Genomic DNA, 19968 nt, shown 5'->3' with positions numbered 1-19968 from the left:
AAATATTGACATGATAGATTATGTTAAGAAGCTATTTTTGAGTTAAGAAGAAAGGGCTGTCATCTTAATATTGGAGCTCATCTAATTACGAATGAAATGAGCAAGTTCCTTTTTATGACCTGTCGTCAAGTAAATTTAGACAACAGTACAAATGGTTCTGAAGAAAGTTGTGACCTGAAATGTTAACTTTGTTTTTTTCCACAGATACTATCTGACCTACTAAGTTGGTTTTAACATTAATTTTTGTTTTTAGTACAAATCTAGAACTTTTTATTTTCTCACATCAAACTTAACCTGCTACCCCAAAAACCTGGATGCTAAAGGTCAGTTGGAGGTGTCAAGACTGAGAACACTAGTTTTTTTTAAGTTAAGCTATGAAGACAAGTAAAATGAAAACCAGAAAATTGAATCAAGATGCAGATAAGTTGAGATCTAATTGAGTAGCAGAATGTTGAGATCTTGTATGACCTGTTTATTCCTAATAGTCCTACATTTAACCAACCCGCAGAAGTTCCTTCTTTTGTTGCATCTCTCCAAACCTGCAGAAGCCTCGTTTAAAAGCTGCCAGTTGCTAAAGCCACCTCCTTAACTTATTTCCTCTGTTCAGATCTGGACTGAGATGTTTTGTTATGTTAAAGATATGTACTTAAGGAGACATTATGCACCAATCTCAGTAACTTCTGTTATAGCTTTATGATAGCTGGTTGAGTATATAAGTGAATGACTGAAAAATAAAAATAAGGAAGTCTCAATGGTTTTAGTTTGCTGATTAGAGGTGAATAGTGCATTAAGTCATGGTAACCCTGGTTGGCAATGACCTCAGCTAGAAGGAACATGTATGAGAAATAGAGCAAGAACGAGATTGGGGGTGTTTGGAGATGTTGCCAATGATTGAAGAGCTTTCTAAGATATGAAACTTGGTACCTCAGAGAAATGTCTGAATATCCCAAGCAAACTAGCTGTAGGAAAATAAACAGTAAGAAAGATGAAAAGATAATGAAATGGAAAGCAATCAACAGGAACCTTGAGAAGCTTTGTCTGAATAGAAAGATTTTTCCTAAGCTTATGTTAGATTATTTGGACTCTATGTATATAACATGTTCTTTTTTTTAATCCTGTCATTGTTATTGTCGCTACTTCCTCCTCAGAAACACCTGATCCTTTTGATCAAGGGCCTTTGTACTGGTTGCAGCCGATTGGACAGGACTGAGATCATTACGTTCACAGCAATGATGAAGTCAGCCAAGCTTCCAATGACAATAAAGACTCTCTCAGATGGTAAATCCATGACTCTGATAATCAAAGATTATTCTCTGGGTATGGTTAATCTCTGTGCAGTTGATTGTCGATTGTTCTGCTGAATTATTTTTCTTATCAGTGAATCTCTTTCCACAGTGGAGGATCAGAAAGAGTCTGTCTCTCCAGTGACACCTGAACTCAGACAGAAAGAAGTGCAAATGAATTTTTTAAGCCAATTAACTTCAGTGTTTGACCTAGATGTGTCAGCCTCATCTGCCCCTTCTCCGGTTGTTCAGGTATGGATTTGGGAAATAAATTCTACATCTTTTCACATTAACGTTGTTCCCTCTAGGTTGTATGGTTATAGTGTGCTGAGCACAAGTAATGGTTTCTTTTGTGGCGCTTACATGCGTGACCATGTGTCAGTTTTAAAGGGATTGTGCCATTCTAGAAACTGGCCATGCGTACAACAGGAATTTGGAGGAAATATTACCTGTTAATGACTGTGAAATGAAAATACAGTGTCCTGTGTGGAGCATACCTGGGATTTAAGATACTATGGAGCATCATTAAAGGTGTGATGCCGATGGGGCATAGTTAAGGGATACCACACTTCAGTGCTGGCAGGAAAAAAATAACATCCGTTTGGAATAAATTTATGAAGATAAGCTCTAAACAAACTTGGCTCAATGCAAGAGTGATTTTATTAAATATTACTACTGAAACAGCGCTTGTGCCTTTAAACTTTCAAAACTTATAAAGATTGTAGTGATGTATTTAAGGGTAGGAATTTTAGGAAGCAAAAAAGTTTTATAGTTTTCACACTGTCAGCATGAAGATCTGTGGATAGTGTTCTGTAGGGTAAAGACCCCTTCTCCCAGCATAGGAGCAGGAAGCCATTGATCTTGTCTGAAATTTTGATTGGATAATTGATAATCTGTTTCTTAACTCCATCCAACCCAACTTTTCAAATTCAAAGATCATGCATTCTATATTGCAGGAGAAATTTCACTGTGCTAATGCAATATTTGTCACTTGTGCTATTTTCTTGAATTTGTGCCAGTTAAATGGAAGTTAGTGCTCAATAATTAGCTGTATTGTGGCATGGACTTGTACCTACTGGGAACTGGATCAAAGTTTCCTCAAACCTTGTCAATAAATGCCTGTTTCAACTATCAAGCTTGTTTTTGAAGCCAGGTAGAAGATAACAATGCAATATTTTGTGCATTGCAACTTGGTTCCAAATATATTGATATTGTATATTTGGTGATCTTTTACCTGAGTATAATTAACTCTGAATGTTTAAAGGATGGTTGAAGGCAAGTAGGGGGATGTCCTTAGATTAGATTAGTGGAATTCATTGCCATGGAGCGCAGTGGAGGTCGGGATGTTAAATGTCTTCAAGGCAGGGATTGATAAATTTTTGATCTCACAAGGAATTAAGGGCGACAGAGAGAGTGCAGTAAGTGGAGTTGAAATGCCCATCAGCCATGACTGAATGGCAGAGTGGACTCAGTGGCCCGAATGGCCAGTTAGAAAGACTGCTCTTGTAGGGAAAGGGGTTAGGAATGATCCAGACCGGGATGGTTGACTAATCTGTTTCCATTTCATAATCTCTATATAATTTCTTTATATCTGTCAGGTGGATGGTGAAAGTGATGAACAAACTGGAACTGATCAAGCAACAGTTGCCAAAATGAAAAGTGCTTTTATTGCGCAGAATGTGTCCAGTTTACAAGCACTGGGTGAGATTCAAATCAAATCCCCAATAGTCATTCATGAGATTAGTTTTTATTGTGAATCTTAAGAATTGTTATCAGTGAATTAAGGAATATTAGTGAAAAACATCCGTGTTATAAAGCTACTGTATCTTCAAAACATTCACTTCCTTCACCGCCAGCACTCAGTGGCATCAGTGTGTACTATCTGCAAGATTTAGTGCAGACATTTGTCAAAGATCCTTTTACAACACCTTTTAAACCTGTTATAAACCAGTTCTATCTAGAAGGGCAAGGACCAAAGATACATTGGACCATCACCACCTGCAAGTTCCTTTCCAAACTACTCACCATCCTAATTTGGAAATATATCATCACTCCTTCAGTGTTACTGGGTCAAAATCTTGGAATTCCCTTCCTAAGGGAATTTAGTCTCCCTGCAGCACATGGACTACAGCAGTTCAAGAAGGCAGCTTGCTGCTACCCCTCAAGGGCAACGAGGGGTGAGCAATAAATACTGGCCAGCAGCAATGCCCACATCCCCATAGATGAAGAAAGGGCTGTAGATGTCATATACATGGACTTTAGTAAGGCATTTGATAAGGTTCCCCATGGTAAACTAATGGAGAAAGAGAAGTCGTGTGTTGTGCAGGGTGTTCTAGCTAGGTGGATAAAGAACTGGTTGAGCAACAGGAGACAGAGAGTAGTAGTTGAAGGGAGTTTCTCAAAATGGAGAAAGGTGACCAGTGGTGTATCACAGGGATCATTGTTGGGGCCACTGTTTGTGATATACATAAATGATCTGGAAGAGGGCATTGTTGGTCTGATCAAGTTTGCAGATGACACAATGATAGGTGGAGTAGCAGAAAGTATAGGGGACTATACAGGAGAATATAGATAGATTGGAGAGTTGGGTGGAGAAGTGGCAGATGGAGTTCAATCTAAGCAAATGTGAGGATGCGTTTTGGGAAGTCTAATTCTAGAGCAAACTATATAGTAAACGGAAGAGCCTTGGGAAAAGTTGATGATCAGAGAGAACTGATAGTTCAGGTCTCTCAACAACTGTCGAGCAACCATCATTCACAGATATACTGCACCCTCTTTTATTTCACCCATTCTCCCCCTGCTTCCTTCCTTATAGATGCTGAGGCTAACTCTGAGATCAACTAACTCAACACAGAACAGGAATAATGCCCGTGACCAGATCATGTTCCATTAGGCAGTGTCTTTGACTCATTGGGCTGGGTTCCTTTGTTAAATATAAACTGAGTTAATTCACAAATATAACTGTTGACCATTTTTAGCCCTTCGGGCTTCTTCTGGCAACGTGATCGTAATGCAGAGTGTTGCTATCTGTGGATGTTACGTCTGTTGTGTTTGGGTAATATTGACCTTGTGAATCATTCCTGCTCAGTTGTTGAGCCTGATGTAACATAGGAACTCTTGAACATATAAAGAGTGAAGAATATCTGAATTCTTTGGTCAAGAAGACAGTTGTACCATTTAGAGAGATAGATACAGGAAGCATGTAACTGACAGTCAGCAGGGTCAAGGAAACCTAGCAGGATTGCAATAAAAAGTAGTCAGTGCAGAATTCTATAAGCAGGTAAAAGTATGACCAACATTATTGGATTCTTTCAAGTACCTAATATTAACACAGCATACAGCAGGTAGTGGAGTAGGTTAAAGAATGGCGACAAATTCAAAAAACATGAGGTGTCTGAGGAAGTTTGAGAAATATAGAAGATGGAAGGTGTGTCCAACAAGGATGACTTTTGTTACCATATACACAATTATTTGGACTTGAGAATTGAACATTTGATGAAATTTGTTGATGATGCCAAATAATGGAGGGTCGGTGTGGACTGGTTGGGCCAAAGGGCCTGTTTCCACAATAGGGAATCTAATCTAATCTAATGTGGAAGATTGCAGCCAAAGGTTGGAAAACAAAATCCAGGCTTGCTGACTCTCATAGCCCAGACCAGACAGCAGAACTTTTTTTTTCCCACCTTAAAGAATTCTGCCATTTGAGATCTTGTAACAATCTAATAGCTTCATAATCACTTCATTGTTGCAAAAGATTAATATTGTAGATTCTGAACATGTGAAATAAAGACAGGAAATGTTGAGCAACCTCAGCAGCATCTGCAAAGAGCGACAATGTTAACAATTCAGATTGGTGAAATTTCATCAGGAACTTTCCAATGAAAGGTCAACTTCGTTTCACATGCCATAGAACATTACCAGCGTTTTCTATTTTTATTTCCTTTTATAGATACCATAATTTTATATGAAACCCATTCATTTTAACTCAATTTCTTGAACTCTCTTGAGAAAATTCTCTGGATTTTTTGTCCAGTAATTCAATGATTGCACCATCATCACAGTCTCGTCAAAGTCCAAGTGTTGCATTCCTTTCATCAATGCATCTATTTATTTCCTTAAAAAATAATTAATTAGTTGGGTGTGAGTTTCTATTTACAAATCCTCATTGACTGTCTCTAATTAGTCGTCTTCTTTTTGTCAGTTTTCCAGGATTTGTGGAAGTTTCTCCTAAAAATGTAAGGTGAACAGGCTTACAATGATCTTGCTTCTCTCTGTACCATTTCTGAAAAGGGTTGAACATCTAACACCTAGTCCTTTAGTACATTCTCAGTATGAATATGAACAACTCACTTGTATTGAATCTAGGTTTATTTTAAAGACAGTTGGCCTGAATGCGCTGACTGTAATCTGCCATAAAAATGTTTCCTCTGAGTTCTTTGGATCTATTTCCATTTGCATGATTAGACTGATGTATTTACTGAATGATAACAGGCGAATTTTGACTTCTTCCTCCTCTTCTGTTGTAGGAGGCTCTGAGAAGTTGCTACGTGTTTGTTTAAACCTTCCCTACTTTCTGCGCTACATCAACCGCTTCCAGGATGCTGTCTCTGCCAATTCCTTTTTCATAATGCCTGCAACAGTTGCAGATGCAACTGCTGTGCGAAATGGGTGAGTCACAATGCTCATTGAGGACTGCTGGGTGTGATGTTTGATTGGATATTTGACTGAAAAAGTTGTTGTGTATTGATTGCTGTTAGCCAACATCAATGTTTCCTTTTCTAGTCCATGTCATTTGTTAAAGGAAAGACTCCTTTTGAATGGGTAAAAATAGAAATGGGAGCTGTTACTAAAGCTATACAAGGGCCTAGCTAGGCCACAGCTGGAATACTGTGAACAGTTTGGCCCCCTTATCTAAAGAAAGATCCATATGACGAAGTCAACCCTGAATATGGAGGGATTTTCTTATGAGGAGTTGTTGAGGAGGTTGGAGCCATATTCATTGAAGCTTAGAAGAATAAGAGAGGTTGAATGACGTAGAAGCCAAGAGATTATTACCCTTTGTGGGAGAGTCTAGAACCACACAGGCATAATTCAAGTAAAGGGTTACCCATTTTAAGACTGATGTGAAGGAATTTTTTCTGAGGGTACTGATTCTGGAATGTTTACCAGAGTGCTGTTGAGGCTGGCTGGTTCAGTGTATTCAAGGCGGAGGTAAATATATTTTTATAGCAAGGGAATCCAGGATTGTGGAGATAAAGCATGAATATGGAGTGGAGGATCATCAGATCAGCCATAATCTCAATGAATTTGAACTGCATTTCATAGGCTGAGGCTACTTTTGCTCTTGCATGTTATGGTTTAATGGTTAATTCTAGTGGAAGTTAATCTGACTGTGACAGATCCAATGACCTCTTCATTTAAACTTTGCTCTATAGACATTTTTAATTTCTGGAGTGCTTGGTTTTCTAAGATGTTATTGTTTCTTCAGATTCCATTCCCTGGTTATTGATGTTACCATGGCTCTAGACACACTCTCACTGCCTGTTCTTGAGCCACTGACCCCTGCAAGGCTGCAGGATGTGACTGTATTGGCCCTGAGTTGCCTGTATGCAGGTAAGTCTTAGAAAGACTAAAACAATTTCCTGTGCTGGATAGCATGAGTCTCATATGCAGGGAGAATGCTTATTTAAAGTGTCATTGTTCATAAGAAATGGAGTGTGGGATATATCCATAGTTTGAAAAGAAATCATGACTTTATATATTTCATTCATGGGATGTGGCTGTTGCTAACCAGACCAGCTTTTATTGCCCATTCTTAATTGCCTAGAGGGCAGCTAAGAATCAACCACATTGCTGTAGTTCTGGAGTCATGTATAAACCATACTAGGTTAGATTGGCTAATTTTTTTTTCTAAAGGACATTAGTGAACCAGATGTTGTTTCATGACAATCAGCAGTTACATGGTTGCCATTAGGCTAACTTGCCATTGAAATTTTTTATTGAATTCAGAACTCAATGTTGACCATGGTAGAATTTTGAACTCTCATTGCCTAGAGTTCTGGATTACTAAGCAAGTGATAAGTTCACAATACCACTACTTCCACACTTCTCATTTCCATCTTGTGGACCGATTCAGTAGTTGAATATTGAACATTGCTGCTGTCTTGATAACTTGCAGATCATTTTTGTTCACTTGTCAATTTCATTTACTACTTTTTTTAATAGGACAATATTGCCATGTCATGTCTCCACTACAGTAATCTTTTATTAAAGTTCCTGATTTGTTCTTCTCCGCACAGTACAAATGACAAACCTCACATCTGAAAGTTGCCTTCGAGGGATGATGTCTAATCCAAATTTTGTTAGTTAGGTGACTAAATCCCAGTATTCTGTCTCACCAGGAGTAAGTGTTGCAACATGCATGGCTATTCTACATGTGGGTAGCAGCCTGCAAGTACGATCTGGGTCCACCAGTAAGGAAGAAGACTATGAGAGTGATGCAGCCACAATTGTACAGAAATGTGTAAGTGTTGAATAAGTGAGCTGAGTCCATCAAATATGTAGCATATACGTTCTTAAATAGTGATCAGACTGGTCAAAGATGTGATTTATTTTAACTTGTTTGATGCAGTGTTGCTGAGATACAAGTTAATGTGATCCTATCTAGATGGAATACATAAAGGTTGCATATAATAGTTTTTGTCAGGCAATGTCCAAGAAGGCAGTATTTATGGTATCTAACCAAATTATGTGCACACCCTTCCATTGTGATTGAATGATCCCTTTACTTCCAGAAAGTTGTTTTTTAAAAAAAAAATTAACGTGTCTGCCCTGTACAATTACCAGGTGAGGGCAGTTTTTGTATCTTTTGCATGTGGAACATTCTTCCCAAAAAAGCTACACTGAGACTGCTTCACATTGACCCAGTAGTGCTAGCTGAACCTGATCAAATCAAATTGATGAAAATTGAGGATTTTGGCCTATTTGGTTGACCTTTCTAATTTGACGTAATATATATTTATTTCATTAAATTATTTCCTATCAGGGTCCAGCTGATCTTCATTCAGCCTATCCAACCTGTCCTGGTGTGTATCTTAAACTGATGCTGTCTATTGTCATTTCTCTGCTTCTTATCATAGATATCCTATGCCCCATCATAAATCATGGTAGATATGAGGCTGGGTTTAAAGTACTTTTGCAGTTATTTCTAATCAACCTGTTTAGAGATGTCATTACACACCATCAGAAGCAGGTGGGGTTTTAACCCAGGTCTCAGTTCAGAGATGGACATTACCACTGCCCCACAAGAGCCCTCTGGTGCTTGCGTTTATTGTCTGAGAACATTACTAATGTATGACTTATCATTTACAGCTGGAAATCTATGACATGATTGGGCAAGCAATTAACAGCTCACGACGTGCAGGTGGTGAGGTAAGGAGTCTCTTTGGTGTTTTACTGAGCAAGAGGAAAAAAAATTGTTGAATTTAGTAAATCTTTGCTGTAGGAAAGTTCGAGATTGCTTTGCAATTCAAAGGTGGACAGTTGGTCATATATTTATTCTGTGTTGGCGGATAAATGCAATGTAATAATTGCTGTGATAAGATCTAGACTGTTATTTCCTGTAATATCTTTGTGTCCCTTGCAATGAATAACTCTGATTTGTATCAGATATTTGTTTGACTCCAGAGGCCCTAATCCAGGGTGGTTCTTAAAGGCTTTATTTTTGTATTTTATTTAGCGATGCCAGCAAGACCCATCCTAATTCTGAAAATGTTTTGATGCCTTGTGGTAGTTTTGCTTCCTTGATGCTGTTAGGTAGAGAACTGCAGGATATTTGCTAACTAGCAGTGAAGGAAAATACACCTTTGGTTAGGTTGATGTATGACTTGAAGGTATTTATTCTTTCATGAAATGCAATGTTAATGGTAAGGCCAGCATTTTTTGCCAAGCTCGCACTGCCCTTGAAATGAATGGATTGCTCAGCCATTTCAGAGCACAGAGTAAGAGTCAACCAAATTATTGTGGGTCTGGTATTAACCTGGTTAAGGGCAGCAGATTTCTTTTCAAAAATGACATTGATGCACTTTAGATGATGGAGTATTGATCATTGCTGTACTTGTCCCCCTCAGATACATAGGGGTTGCTGAAGTCGTATTGACAAATTACTGCTGTTAAATCTTTGGGATTGTGTTCATTGTAATCACAAAGCTGAAGGAGATAGATAATGAGTCAAATTACAGCAACAGTAAATTGAATTGCTTCATCCTGAATGGTGTTAAGCTACTTGAATGTTGCATCTAGAAAAGTTGAGTATCAGACTCCAGTTTTACTACTTGTAGATGTTGGAGAGGCTTTGATAGATCAGAACGAGAATGAGATATCAGCATAGACTAACCTCTGTTCATATAACTTCCATAGCATTGATCCCAAGTTAAGTTATTGATTGTCTTGGGCTTGGCAATGATAGGAGAAAGTGAGGTCTGCAGATGCTGGAGATCAGAGCTGAAAATGTGTTGCTGGAAAAGCGCAGCAGGTCAGGCAGCATCCAGGGAACAGGAGAATCGACGTTTCGGGCATAAGCCCTTGGCAATGATAGCCATGGGTTAATGGCTGGGCTTTCAAGATAGTGATTGCAAATAATTAAAATATTTAACAGATTTAAAAATGTATTTATATTTACAAGCAATTATAATTAAATGCCATACTTTACTTGACACAATGTAACCTGACATTTGTCAGCAAATGTCTGAAACCTATCTGCATCTAGCTTTGTTAACTGCTTCATTTTTAGAGGAGTTGGCGAATGGATCTGAGCATTGTGTCATATTCCCATGTAGCAAATAGGAGCACTCTTAATCTTATGATCAGAAGGGAGGGTTAGTTAGAGAACGTCATTGCATTTGGCAGAGAAGGTTGGATTGAGGTTACTCCTTTTTAAATTTCCTATAGTGATGCTCTCAGGCTGTAATGATTGGCCTCCAACAGCTACCCCTTCTTCTGATCTGACTCCGTTGGATCCCCATTCCCTGACTCAAGGTTTTACATTTAGCACTTATGTCCATGCCTGGAATAAAGCTGCAATGAGGTCTGAAGGTCAGTGGTTCTAGCCCATTCCAAATTGTTCACCTGGTTATTTGTGAATATACAATGCTTGATGGCACTATTGAGGAGTTTTCCCATCCCTGCTAATAATATGATGGTTATTGATTTGGTTAAATTTAGTATTGTTTTTGTGGGAATGGCAGACAATTTTTCACATACATATGGAGAAGTCAGTGCCATACTTGTATTCAAGTTGTTTGGTTATGTAAATTGAGAGTTTCTATTATGTAGGCCTTGAGCACAACAGCTTAAATATTAGCCAGACAAAAGCCTTTGCTGTATCCAGTGCAGAAAGTCATTTCACTGTTGTGTGAAATGATCTGAATTCTTGAAGATTGTAGCATCTTTAAACAAGCAATTTTGGGAGGAAGTTGAGTAGAAACTTCAGGCAAAAAAAAACTGAGTCTTGTTTCTTGCTGTGCTTCATGATTGAGAGAGAGAGGGAGGTTCAGAATTTGCTCTGATTTGTTGCCTGCCTATCCATTAGCAATCTTCATAGCATGTTGTTGGACTGCAGAGTTTGCCAAGGTCTATTGTACTGCTTCACTGTATTTACAGCCTGCTGAATTTTATGTCTGGAAAGTGAATAAGCCTGTAAGTCTTATCTCATTCTAAAGTACATACTATGCTGCTGCTTGCACATTATGTTTTGTATTCTGCATTGAAATAGATCATTTGCCAATCATAAATAGGTGAGGATATTGGTTTACATTTTGTGGTGGATTGCAATTCTGCTGGTGTTAGTTTACAGCAACTCATGGAAACCCACTTTTTCAAGAGACTTAAAACCAGGCCCCATCCCCTTGCTGAACTGGATGTAAAACATGCCATGGCTGTACTAACTGGTGAAGTTTTGACCATGATAAATGAACACCACTAAAACTAAGTGGTTGCTGTTTGCTTTCAGATAATATGCCTCTGTTTTTGTTCACGTAGGAATGATTACATTTAAAAAACATTTTGTTTTCTAATTCATAAGGACTTTATAGATTATTACATATATCAAAGTTATCAATTGTTTGTGTTAGCAAGTTTGTATGAAAATGAATGATTGCAAATGTAGGGACATCATTTTATGTTTCTCTAACCTTTTTACAAAATATCCTTCCTGCTCTATGCTCCTTTCATCAATAGGAGTAAGACTTTTGTGTTTCTGAATTTCAGGCTCTTAATTTGAGAGTTTAGTATTTGGAATTAAACATGTCACAATATATGGTAACAATCAATGTATGGAAGAAAATCCTCAATGTTTAAAATTCAACTTGACTGAAAGAAGTTCTTTATCTTGTAATCAGTGGATGGATTTGAATGTAGCTAAACATTCTATGCAAAGTACACCATGGGATATTAAATTAGCTGTATGTTTTGAAAGCATTAGTTAGGCACAGTAGTTGGCTGACTTGTGCTTTGTGTCTTCTCTCACCAGCATTATCAGAATTTCCAATTATTGGGGGCCTGGTGTTTACTAAACAGCCTTTACCTGATCCTGAACCTGAGTCCAACAGCACTTGCAGACAAGGGGAAAGAAAAAGACCCACTAGCTGCACTGCGAGTCCGTAACATTGCTGTCCGTGTGAAGGAAGGAGCTGGATCCCCCAAGCTAGCTCCTGTTAAAGGGTCAGTAAGGAATTTGTAGATGAGTTTTTTTTTAAGAATTATAGGTACCTTAAAAATCAGGGCTGGGAGACATAACGTCGAATGTTTTTAACAGATCAATATCCATCTATTGAATTAGGCAACAGAAAATTGAGATTTGCATTTTAAATGTATAATTTAACACACAGCAGTTTTCACATTCCATTTAAGCTATGTAGCACAAAAGAGATCTTTTGGTCCACCTTGTCAGTGCCAGTCATCAAGCACCAATCTGCTGCTGTTCTGTTTTCCAGCACTTTGCCTGTAGCCTTGTATGCTGTGACACTTGAAGTGATATCTAAACACTACTACAATTGTGTGATGGTTCCTGCTTTTCAGGTAGTGAGGTCGAGATACCGCCAAACCCTGGGTGAAACAAAATTCTTTCTTAAATCCCCTGTAAATGTCCTGTCCTTTACTTTACATCTGTGTCTGGTTATTTATCCCTCTGCTATCTGGAAAGGCTTCTTCCTATCTACACCACTTGTAACTGACACAACTCAATCAAGGCCCCTTTTGGCCATCCCTGCTCAGGAACGCTGTTACACATGGGGATGTTTTGATTTACCACCATATCACCACTGTTGCAAATTTTAAAAAAAATTACCTGATGGGTAGTGCTTTATTAGGTGTAAGAGCCCAGTTCCTTTTTTATTGCTAATCAACCTGTTCAGAGATGTCATGATGCACCTCTGGCACAAGTGGGACTCGAACCTGAGTCCCCTGACTTGGAATGTAGAGTTCCATGAGCATCACTTTCTCTTGATCAACCCTGGATTAACTCTTACAGGGGCTTTTGTTTCACGCACTGATATAACAAACTCTTCCACTTTCAGTTCCAGCCTAAAATAAGTATTCCTAAAATAAACATTCCTGATGAAGGACTTATGCCCAAAACATTGATTCTCCTGCTCCTCGGGTGCTGCCTGACCTTTCAGCATGACACTTTTGACTAAAATAATTATTCATCTACCATTCCATAGTAACGGTGTGCTTAATTGCATATGAAAATAATGAATTCTTAAACTGCAAAGCAGAACAGGCAGGTTCCTTACAAAACATCACATTAGCGACGAGACATTCCAGATGCTGATGGAACAGAATTTAACTTTTTTAATCCCCTATTCCCAGCATTCCATTTTCTAATCTCGCTACAAAATTGTACTTAGTTTTCTTTTATTTCAGTTTTATCTTGTTGATAGTTTGGACAAAGTTTATATTTATCTCTGAAGTTGGGCAGCACAGGGCTCTGAAACATTGGTGGAGCACTGGAGCCCTTTCACCTCTGTTGTGAGTTCTAACTCTTGCTTGTGACTGGTGCCAAGAATTGGCATTCATATCGAGAGAGAATCCGGCAGGGTTTTGGGATCTTATCTCTGTTACGAAGGAAATTGCAAGGAATAAACTGCACAATGTGGGCAACTAAAATGAATCTGAATCATTTTCTATGTGTGATAATTTTCATGATGGGTTTCTGTATAACGAGTGATCATACATACTGCAAACCAATTCTTCAATTTTTTATGAAGGGTTGATATCATTTTGGATTTGTTTTCTGCTGCAGACATCAAGGATTTGGCGTCTTGTCTGTGGTTCTAGCAAATCATGCTATCAAACTATTGACATCACTCTTTCAGGATCTGCAAGTGGAAGCCCTTTACAGGGTAAGTAGAGCTCCTGTGTATAGTGTGGTGGGTTACATGTGAGGACACCACTGTTACCTTTTCAGGAGTCTTGCAAGTAATATTTACAGGTACACAATTCCTTATCCGAAATCGTCAGGGCCAGCTGTTTTTTAGAACTCAGAATTGTTTGGATTTTGGAACAAATGTGGCAGCACCCTGTAATCAAACATCAACACTGCAGCAAAAACGTATGAATATTCACACTAAGTGGGATAAATAAAGACTAGAAATACTACCGCAGTTTATTTATGGAGTAATATACTGATAAATGAAATACATAGACCATAAATATTCAAGGACATTTTATTTCCAGAAAAAATATTCCAAGAAAAGCATTCAGTACAACTTAAAATACACAGCTTTAGCACTATGGCAGATGGCGTTTTTAAAGACTTCAAGTATCATTTGTCTCATTCTGTCTAAACAATCTCTCTTTAATTGAGTAAATTTTCATAATCTCTTGCTCACAGATAAATGAACATGTTCAAGGCCAGCAATTAACTGATCTCACATTTTCACAATATTGTGTATAGGAATTCTTTTCAGTTGTGTTCACAAAGTCATCATCATCATCACCACTACTACCCTCACGCTTATCTGTATTTAACACTATTTCAGCAATTTTCCCATTACTCAAGGAATGCACGACAGGTCCATGTTCAGCATTTCTTCGATGTCAGCTTCCTGTAATTTATTTACACTTTCATTCGATAAACTTTATGTTTAAGCTACGAGGTTTGCTATCTTTCACTCTTCAGTGACGTGAAATCCTTCAAATTCTTCATCTGTAGGCTCATTTGCATCAAACATCCTTGTAGACCACAGTCTGTGCCAAGCATTTCTAAATATTGATTTAACAACATCCTTCCAAGCATTAGCAGCTGCGTAAATGGCATCCTTAACGCTAAACTCTTTCAGGAAGTCTTGGACTCCTATTCCTATGTTGACTGCAGCAAGCATACAGTTTGAAAATAGTCTTTAAACTTGCTGTTCATGGAGTGTAAAATTCCTTGGTCACAAGGCTGTAATATAGATGTCACATTAAGGGGCAAGTAAATGCCAAAAACATTACTGTTCACAAGATATTTGGCAGCAGGATGGGCGGAGCAGTTGTCCAGGAACAGTAAAATTTTAGTTTTCTTCCAGTCCCGCTTGCCTACAATGCTGCTGATAGTTACTGAACCAGTCAAAAAACATTTGTCTGGTTACCCATGCTTTCTTGTTTGCCTAATAATGCACAGGTAAATTATGTACACCTTTTCAGACATCACACATGTTTGCTTTTTCCAATCACTGCCAACTTCACCTTGTGTGCCTGCAGCATTGGCACACTCAAAAATAGTTAACCTGTCTTTCATATCCTTAAAACCTGTTGATGCTCTCTTATCAGCCGTTGTTTATGTTTTTCTAGGGATATAGTGCCAGTAGAGAGCTGTTTCATCAGCATTGTAAATTTGTTCAGAACTAAGGCTTTCATCAGTTATTATCTTGGCAAATTTGTCAATATAATTTTCAGCTACTTTATGGTCAGCACAAGCCTTTTCACCACAGATTTTCAGATATTTTACACCATTACGCTTCTTAAATTTCTGCAGCCAACCGTCTGAATATTGACACTCACCTTCAATGTTCAGTTCATTATGATATTTTCTAGCTTGTTTCATGGCCAACAAACCAGTCAGTGGCATACGTTCACTTGTTCGTTGTCGAATCCACTCAGATTAGCACATGGTTATGATCTTCAATTTTTGTCCCATGCAGTGTATTCCTATTTTTCAATAGTTGATGGTCATCACTGTTACCACAAAACTTCAGTAACTTGTCTTCCTGTTTCTTTAAATTGTACAGTGGTAGATCAGACATCATATTCTTCAGTAAGCCGCCACACAGACACGTCACGGTCAAGCTTCTGCAGTAACTCCACTTTCTGCGTTATTTTTAATGTCAAATGCTTCCTTTTCTTTTTAAGATTGTTACGCTTAGATTGCAGCTCTTTTTGGCATTTTCACACTGAAATTAAACACAGGGGAGAAAAATACACAATTGACACCTGCCAGTGCTGGGCTGTACTGCCACGTGGGTCTAGTGGGTGTGGACATTGCCTGCCGAACAAACCTTGTTATGCTGACATGACTGATGCTGCACACTCCACGAGAAAAGACTTTGAATTTTGGAGCTTTTCAGATTTTGGAATTTTTGGTAAAGGATTGTGTATCTGTATTACTTTGTATTCACTGGGGTTAGAGGGTAAAATTGATTAAAGGTTGAACGTTATGCAGTTTCCATGTATAAAAGATTGTGTGTAAATCATAAGCAACACATACTTGGAATGATATCCTGCCTGTATCCCAAATTGCATTGCAATCACTGAAATGCAATATTGCAATATAAGTTACGAGACAACCAATTTACACACTTCCAGATATTGACCAGATAATGTTTCCCTAGTGGTCGAGGGATAAATATTGGGCCACAAAAATGTCTGGGAGAACTCTCTTCAGCTGTTGGATGAATTTTGCTATTGTTAAACTAATCTACTGAAAGCCATCATTATGGTTAATTTTTAATTTCAACAGGGCTGGAGAGGTGATGGACCACCTGCAGAGCTAAATATCATGGCACAGAGCTCATCTATTCAACGTGTACAGAGACTGATCGAATCTGTTCCCCTCACCAACTTGCTCTTCACATTGTTGTCAACATCTTACAGAAAGGTAATCACTCGTACCACAGAGGCAAAATACAAAATTAATAAAGTTGCATATAATGTCTGTGCTGTCTCCTTGAAAAACCAAGCTAGAATTCATCACAGCATCCATGTATCTCTTCTCAGCCCTTTGTTGTCTCAAGCTAATCCATTTACCCCACTCTGTCCTCTGAATACGACATAACCCAAAACTAGCCCCACTCTATAGCTGTCTCAAACTGGTCTACATCAAATCTTAGCTAATCCCACTGACCACCCTCTCCTTAATCACCATATTAATCTAATATGAAACCATTACAATAGTCCTCCTCTAAACTACGTATCAATTCAAAACTAATCTGGTTATCTGCTTTTCCTGTAAGCCGTGTTAAATAAAAACATAATATCAAAACCATTTTCTCTCGATCAATTCAGGACTGATCCTACTGTATAGCTTGTACTACACAGTCCTGTGTCAATTGTTATGAAGTTGAAGGCATGCACTGTACCTGTAAGAGAGAATGCTGTTCTGAACTGAGAACTTATATGTGTATATGACTAAATCCCAGAGAGTACTGTAAAATTGAGAATATGTAACATTTGGCTGTGAAATAGATATTTGTGTTTTGGTGTTGTTTTGACAACAAATTGAAGTTAACCAATCAGTTTCAATTATGTCCCAGAATACTAAAACCCAATTGAGTTTGAATTTATTGTTTTGCGAATATGAAAACAATGTTGAGGAGGTATCAAAATGCAGGCGTTTTGAAAATTAGTCAGAGAGAAACTGGAGATCTAATTTCTCACTAACATCTTGTTCTCCAAGAATTTAGAAAAACACTCTCTATCAAAGATATCTTTTCATGTGAAACATAATCGCAGTAAAAAGAAAGATGACCCAGGGAAATCAGCAGCCGAAAGTGTGACGACACAGAAGAAGACAGTGACGTGGTTTTGAAATTATAGAGTCATAGAGATGTACAGCATGGAAACAGACCCTTCGGTCCAACTCGTCAATGCCGACCAGAGATTCTAACTTAAACTATTTCTATTTACCAGTACTGGCCCATATCCCTCCAAACCCTTCCTATCCAATTACCCATCCAGATGATTTTAAATGTTACATTTGTGCCAGCGTCTACCACTTCCTCTGGCAGCTCATTCCAAACATGCACCACCCTCTGCATGAAAGCGTTGCCCCTTAGGTCCCTTCTATATCTTTCCTCTCTCAGTATTAACTTGCGCTCTCTAGTTCTGGGCTCCCCAACCCCAGGGAAACTATTTCGTCTATTTACCCTATTCATGCCCCCATGATTTTACAAACCTCTATAAAGTCACCACTCAGCCTTTGATGCTTCAGGGAAAACAGCCCTAGCCTAATCAATCTCTCCTATACGTCAAATTCTCCAATCCTAACAACGTCCTTGTAAATCTTTTCTGAACCCTTTCAAGTTTCACAACATCTTTCCGATAGGAAGGAGACCAGAATTGCACGCAATATTCCAAAAGTAGCCTAACCAGTATCTTGTACAGCCGTAACATGATCTCCCAACTCCTGTACTCAATGCTCTGACCAATAAAGGAAAGCATACCAAACGTCGCCTTCACTATCTTACCTACCTGCGACTCCAATTTCAAGGAGCAATGAACCTGCACTCCAAGGTCTCTTTGTTCAGCAACAGTCCGTAGAACCTTACCATTAAGTGTATAAGTCCTGTTAAGATTTGCTTTCCCAAATTTATCTCGCATTTATCTAAATTAAAATCCATCTGTCAGTCTTCAGCCCATTGACCTATCTGATCAAGATCTTGTTGTAATCTGAGGTAACCCTCTTCTCTGTCCACTACACCTCCAATTTTGGTGTCATCTGCAAACTTACTAACTACACCTCCTATGTTCATATCCAAATCATTGAAATAAATGATGAAAAGTAGTGGGCCCAGCACAATCCTTGTAGCACTCCACTGGTCACAGGCCTCCAGTCTGAAAAACAACCCTCCGGCTTCACCCTGTCTTCTATCCTCGAGTCCGGTCTGTATCCAAATGGCTAGTTCTCCCTGTATTCCATGAAATCTAACCATGCCAACCAGTCTACCATGGGAAACCTTGTCAAACACCTTACTGAAGTCCATATAGATCATGTCCACCACTCTTCCCTCATTAATCCTCTTTGTTACTTTTCCAAAAACTCAATCAAGTTTTGTGAGACATGATTTCCCCTGCACAAAGCTATGTTGACTACCCCGAATCAGTCCTTGCCTTTCCAAATGTGTGTAAATCCTGTCCCTCAGGATTCCCTCCAACAACTTGCCCACCACCGAGGTCAGGCTCACGAGTCTGTAGTTCCCTGGCTTGTCCTTAGCACCTTTCCTAAATAATGGTGCCACATTAGCCAACCTCCAGTCTTCTGGCACCTCACCTGTGATTATTGATGACACAAATACTTCCGCAAGGGGCCCAGCAATCAGTTCTGTAGCGTCCCACAGAGTTAGCAGCATATTGTTGTAGAGTTCAAGGCAGATAATCAGTTAAGTCAAAGGGGGGCTTAAAATTGTGAATACTTGTTGTATAATGTTCACTTCTGGTGTTTAAAAAAATAAATTGTCATTTTCTTTAAATAGTGGAATTTGGGAGTTCTCTATCACTCCTATTTTAACAGATAGCAAGGTGAGCTTTTCTGGGTGTTTGGTTTAATTAACAGAGGGTTTCACCTCTACGTCATAACACAATCCAAAACCAGTCTCACTTCTCATCTTTCTCCATAAGGTCCTATATTCATTGGGAAAATATACAAGATCATAAGAGAGACCAATAGTCAGTCACTTGTAGTGTTTTATGTTTCAATAGTCCACTGAGGTCCAGTCTCTCCCTTAATTATCTGAACAATTTAATGCACTGTTTACTTTCAAGCTCTTTCAAATATTGAAATTCTGTAGATCGTTCTTCTTCAGTAGAAATTGCCCCAACATCACAAGACTGTCGTTGTTTTTACTAAGCAATCTTCGTTGCGAGTCCCTATTGTTGTTGTGTTATCTCAAGTATGTACATAATTTTGATTTTTTTAAATTTTTAATTTTGTCCCTTTGTTTCCATAGGCTTGTGTTCTTCAACGCCAACGGAAAGGCTCTGTGAGTAGTGATGTCAGTGCGTCCACTGATTCAAACACTTATTATGAAGATGATTTCAGCAGCACTGAAGAAGATAGTAGTCAAGGTATTAAAAGAAGCCTCAAGATTTATGTATAGTTCTAATGAAGGGTGAAAGTTCATCGCAGTGAAACAGAAGATAGTTAATCTAGTAGATTGCCTGAGATGCTAGGCAGATTGTTGAGGTATAGTAGCAGTTTTGCAATAAAATTAAAAGTTTTTATTTCTATGTAATGATTTATAAATCAGCTTAGCGACATTTCTGTCCAGTGGATGGGTGTGTGACCATCTGGTGACATCATCAGCCTAAGTGCAGAGATAAACTCGGGCTCTTTTACTTTGAGAAAGCCAAGTTAACAAATCTGGTAGTGTTGCTCAAAGTTTTTTGGAAATAAGTCAAAAAAAAAGTAAGTTATTTCTACTGCTCAATG

General features: G+C 38.5%; 1 protein-coding gene across 11 annotated transcripts in view; it reads left to right on the top strand.

The window, feature by feature from the left end:
- ubr4 (ubiquitin protein ligase E3 component n-recognin 4) overlaps positions 1-19968 on the top strand; it is a 202386-nt gene that overhangs the window by 14028 nt on the left and 168390 nt on the right. For all 11 annotated transcript variants that reach the window (XM_043675847.1, XM_043675850.1, XM_043675848.1 and 8 more), the window contains exons 4-14: positions 1149-1278; positions 1396-1535; positions 2882-2984; positions 5810-5951; positions 6772-6896; positions 7685-7806; positions 8655-8714; positions 11812-12002; positions 13585-13684; positions 16282-16419; positions 19487-19604. In XM_043675847.1, the coding sequence (XP_043531782.1) occupies positions 1149-1278; positions 1396-1535; positions 2882-2984; positions 5810-5951; positions 6772-6896; positions 7685-7806; positions 8655-8714; positions 11812-12002; positions 13585-13684; positions 16282-16419; positions 19487-19604 (1369 nt within the window). The remainder of the gene's footprint in view (positions 1-1148; positions 1279-1395; positions 1536-2881; positions 2985-5809; positions 5952-6771; positions 6897-7684; positions 7807-8654; positions 8715-11811; positions 12003-13584; positions 13685-16281; positions 16420-19486; positions 19605-19968) is intronic.

Source organism: Chiloscyllium plagiosum, chromosome 34 (assembly GCF_004010195.1).
Source record: "Chiloscyllium plagiosum isolate BGI_BamShark_2017 chromosome 34, ASM401019v2, whole genome shotgun sequence".
In the NCBI taxonomy this organism is placed as follows: domain Eukaryota; kingdom Metazoa; phylum Chordata; class Chondrichthyes; order Orectolobiformes; family Hemiscylliidae; genus Chiloscyllium; species Chiloscyllium plagiosum.
The sequence above is the reverse complement of the archived record's forward strand: the minus strand, read 5'-3'. Positions and strand labels throughout refer to the sequence as shown.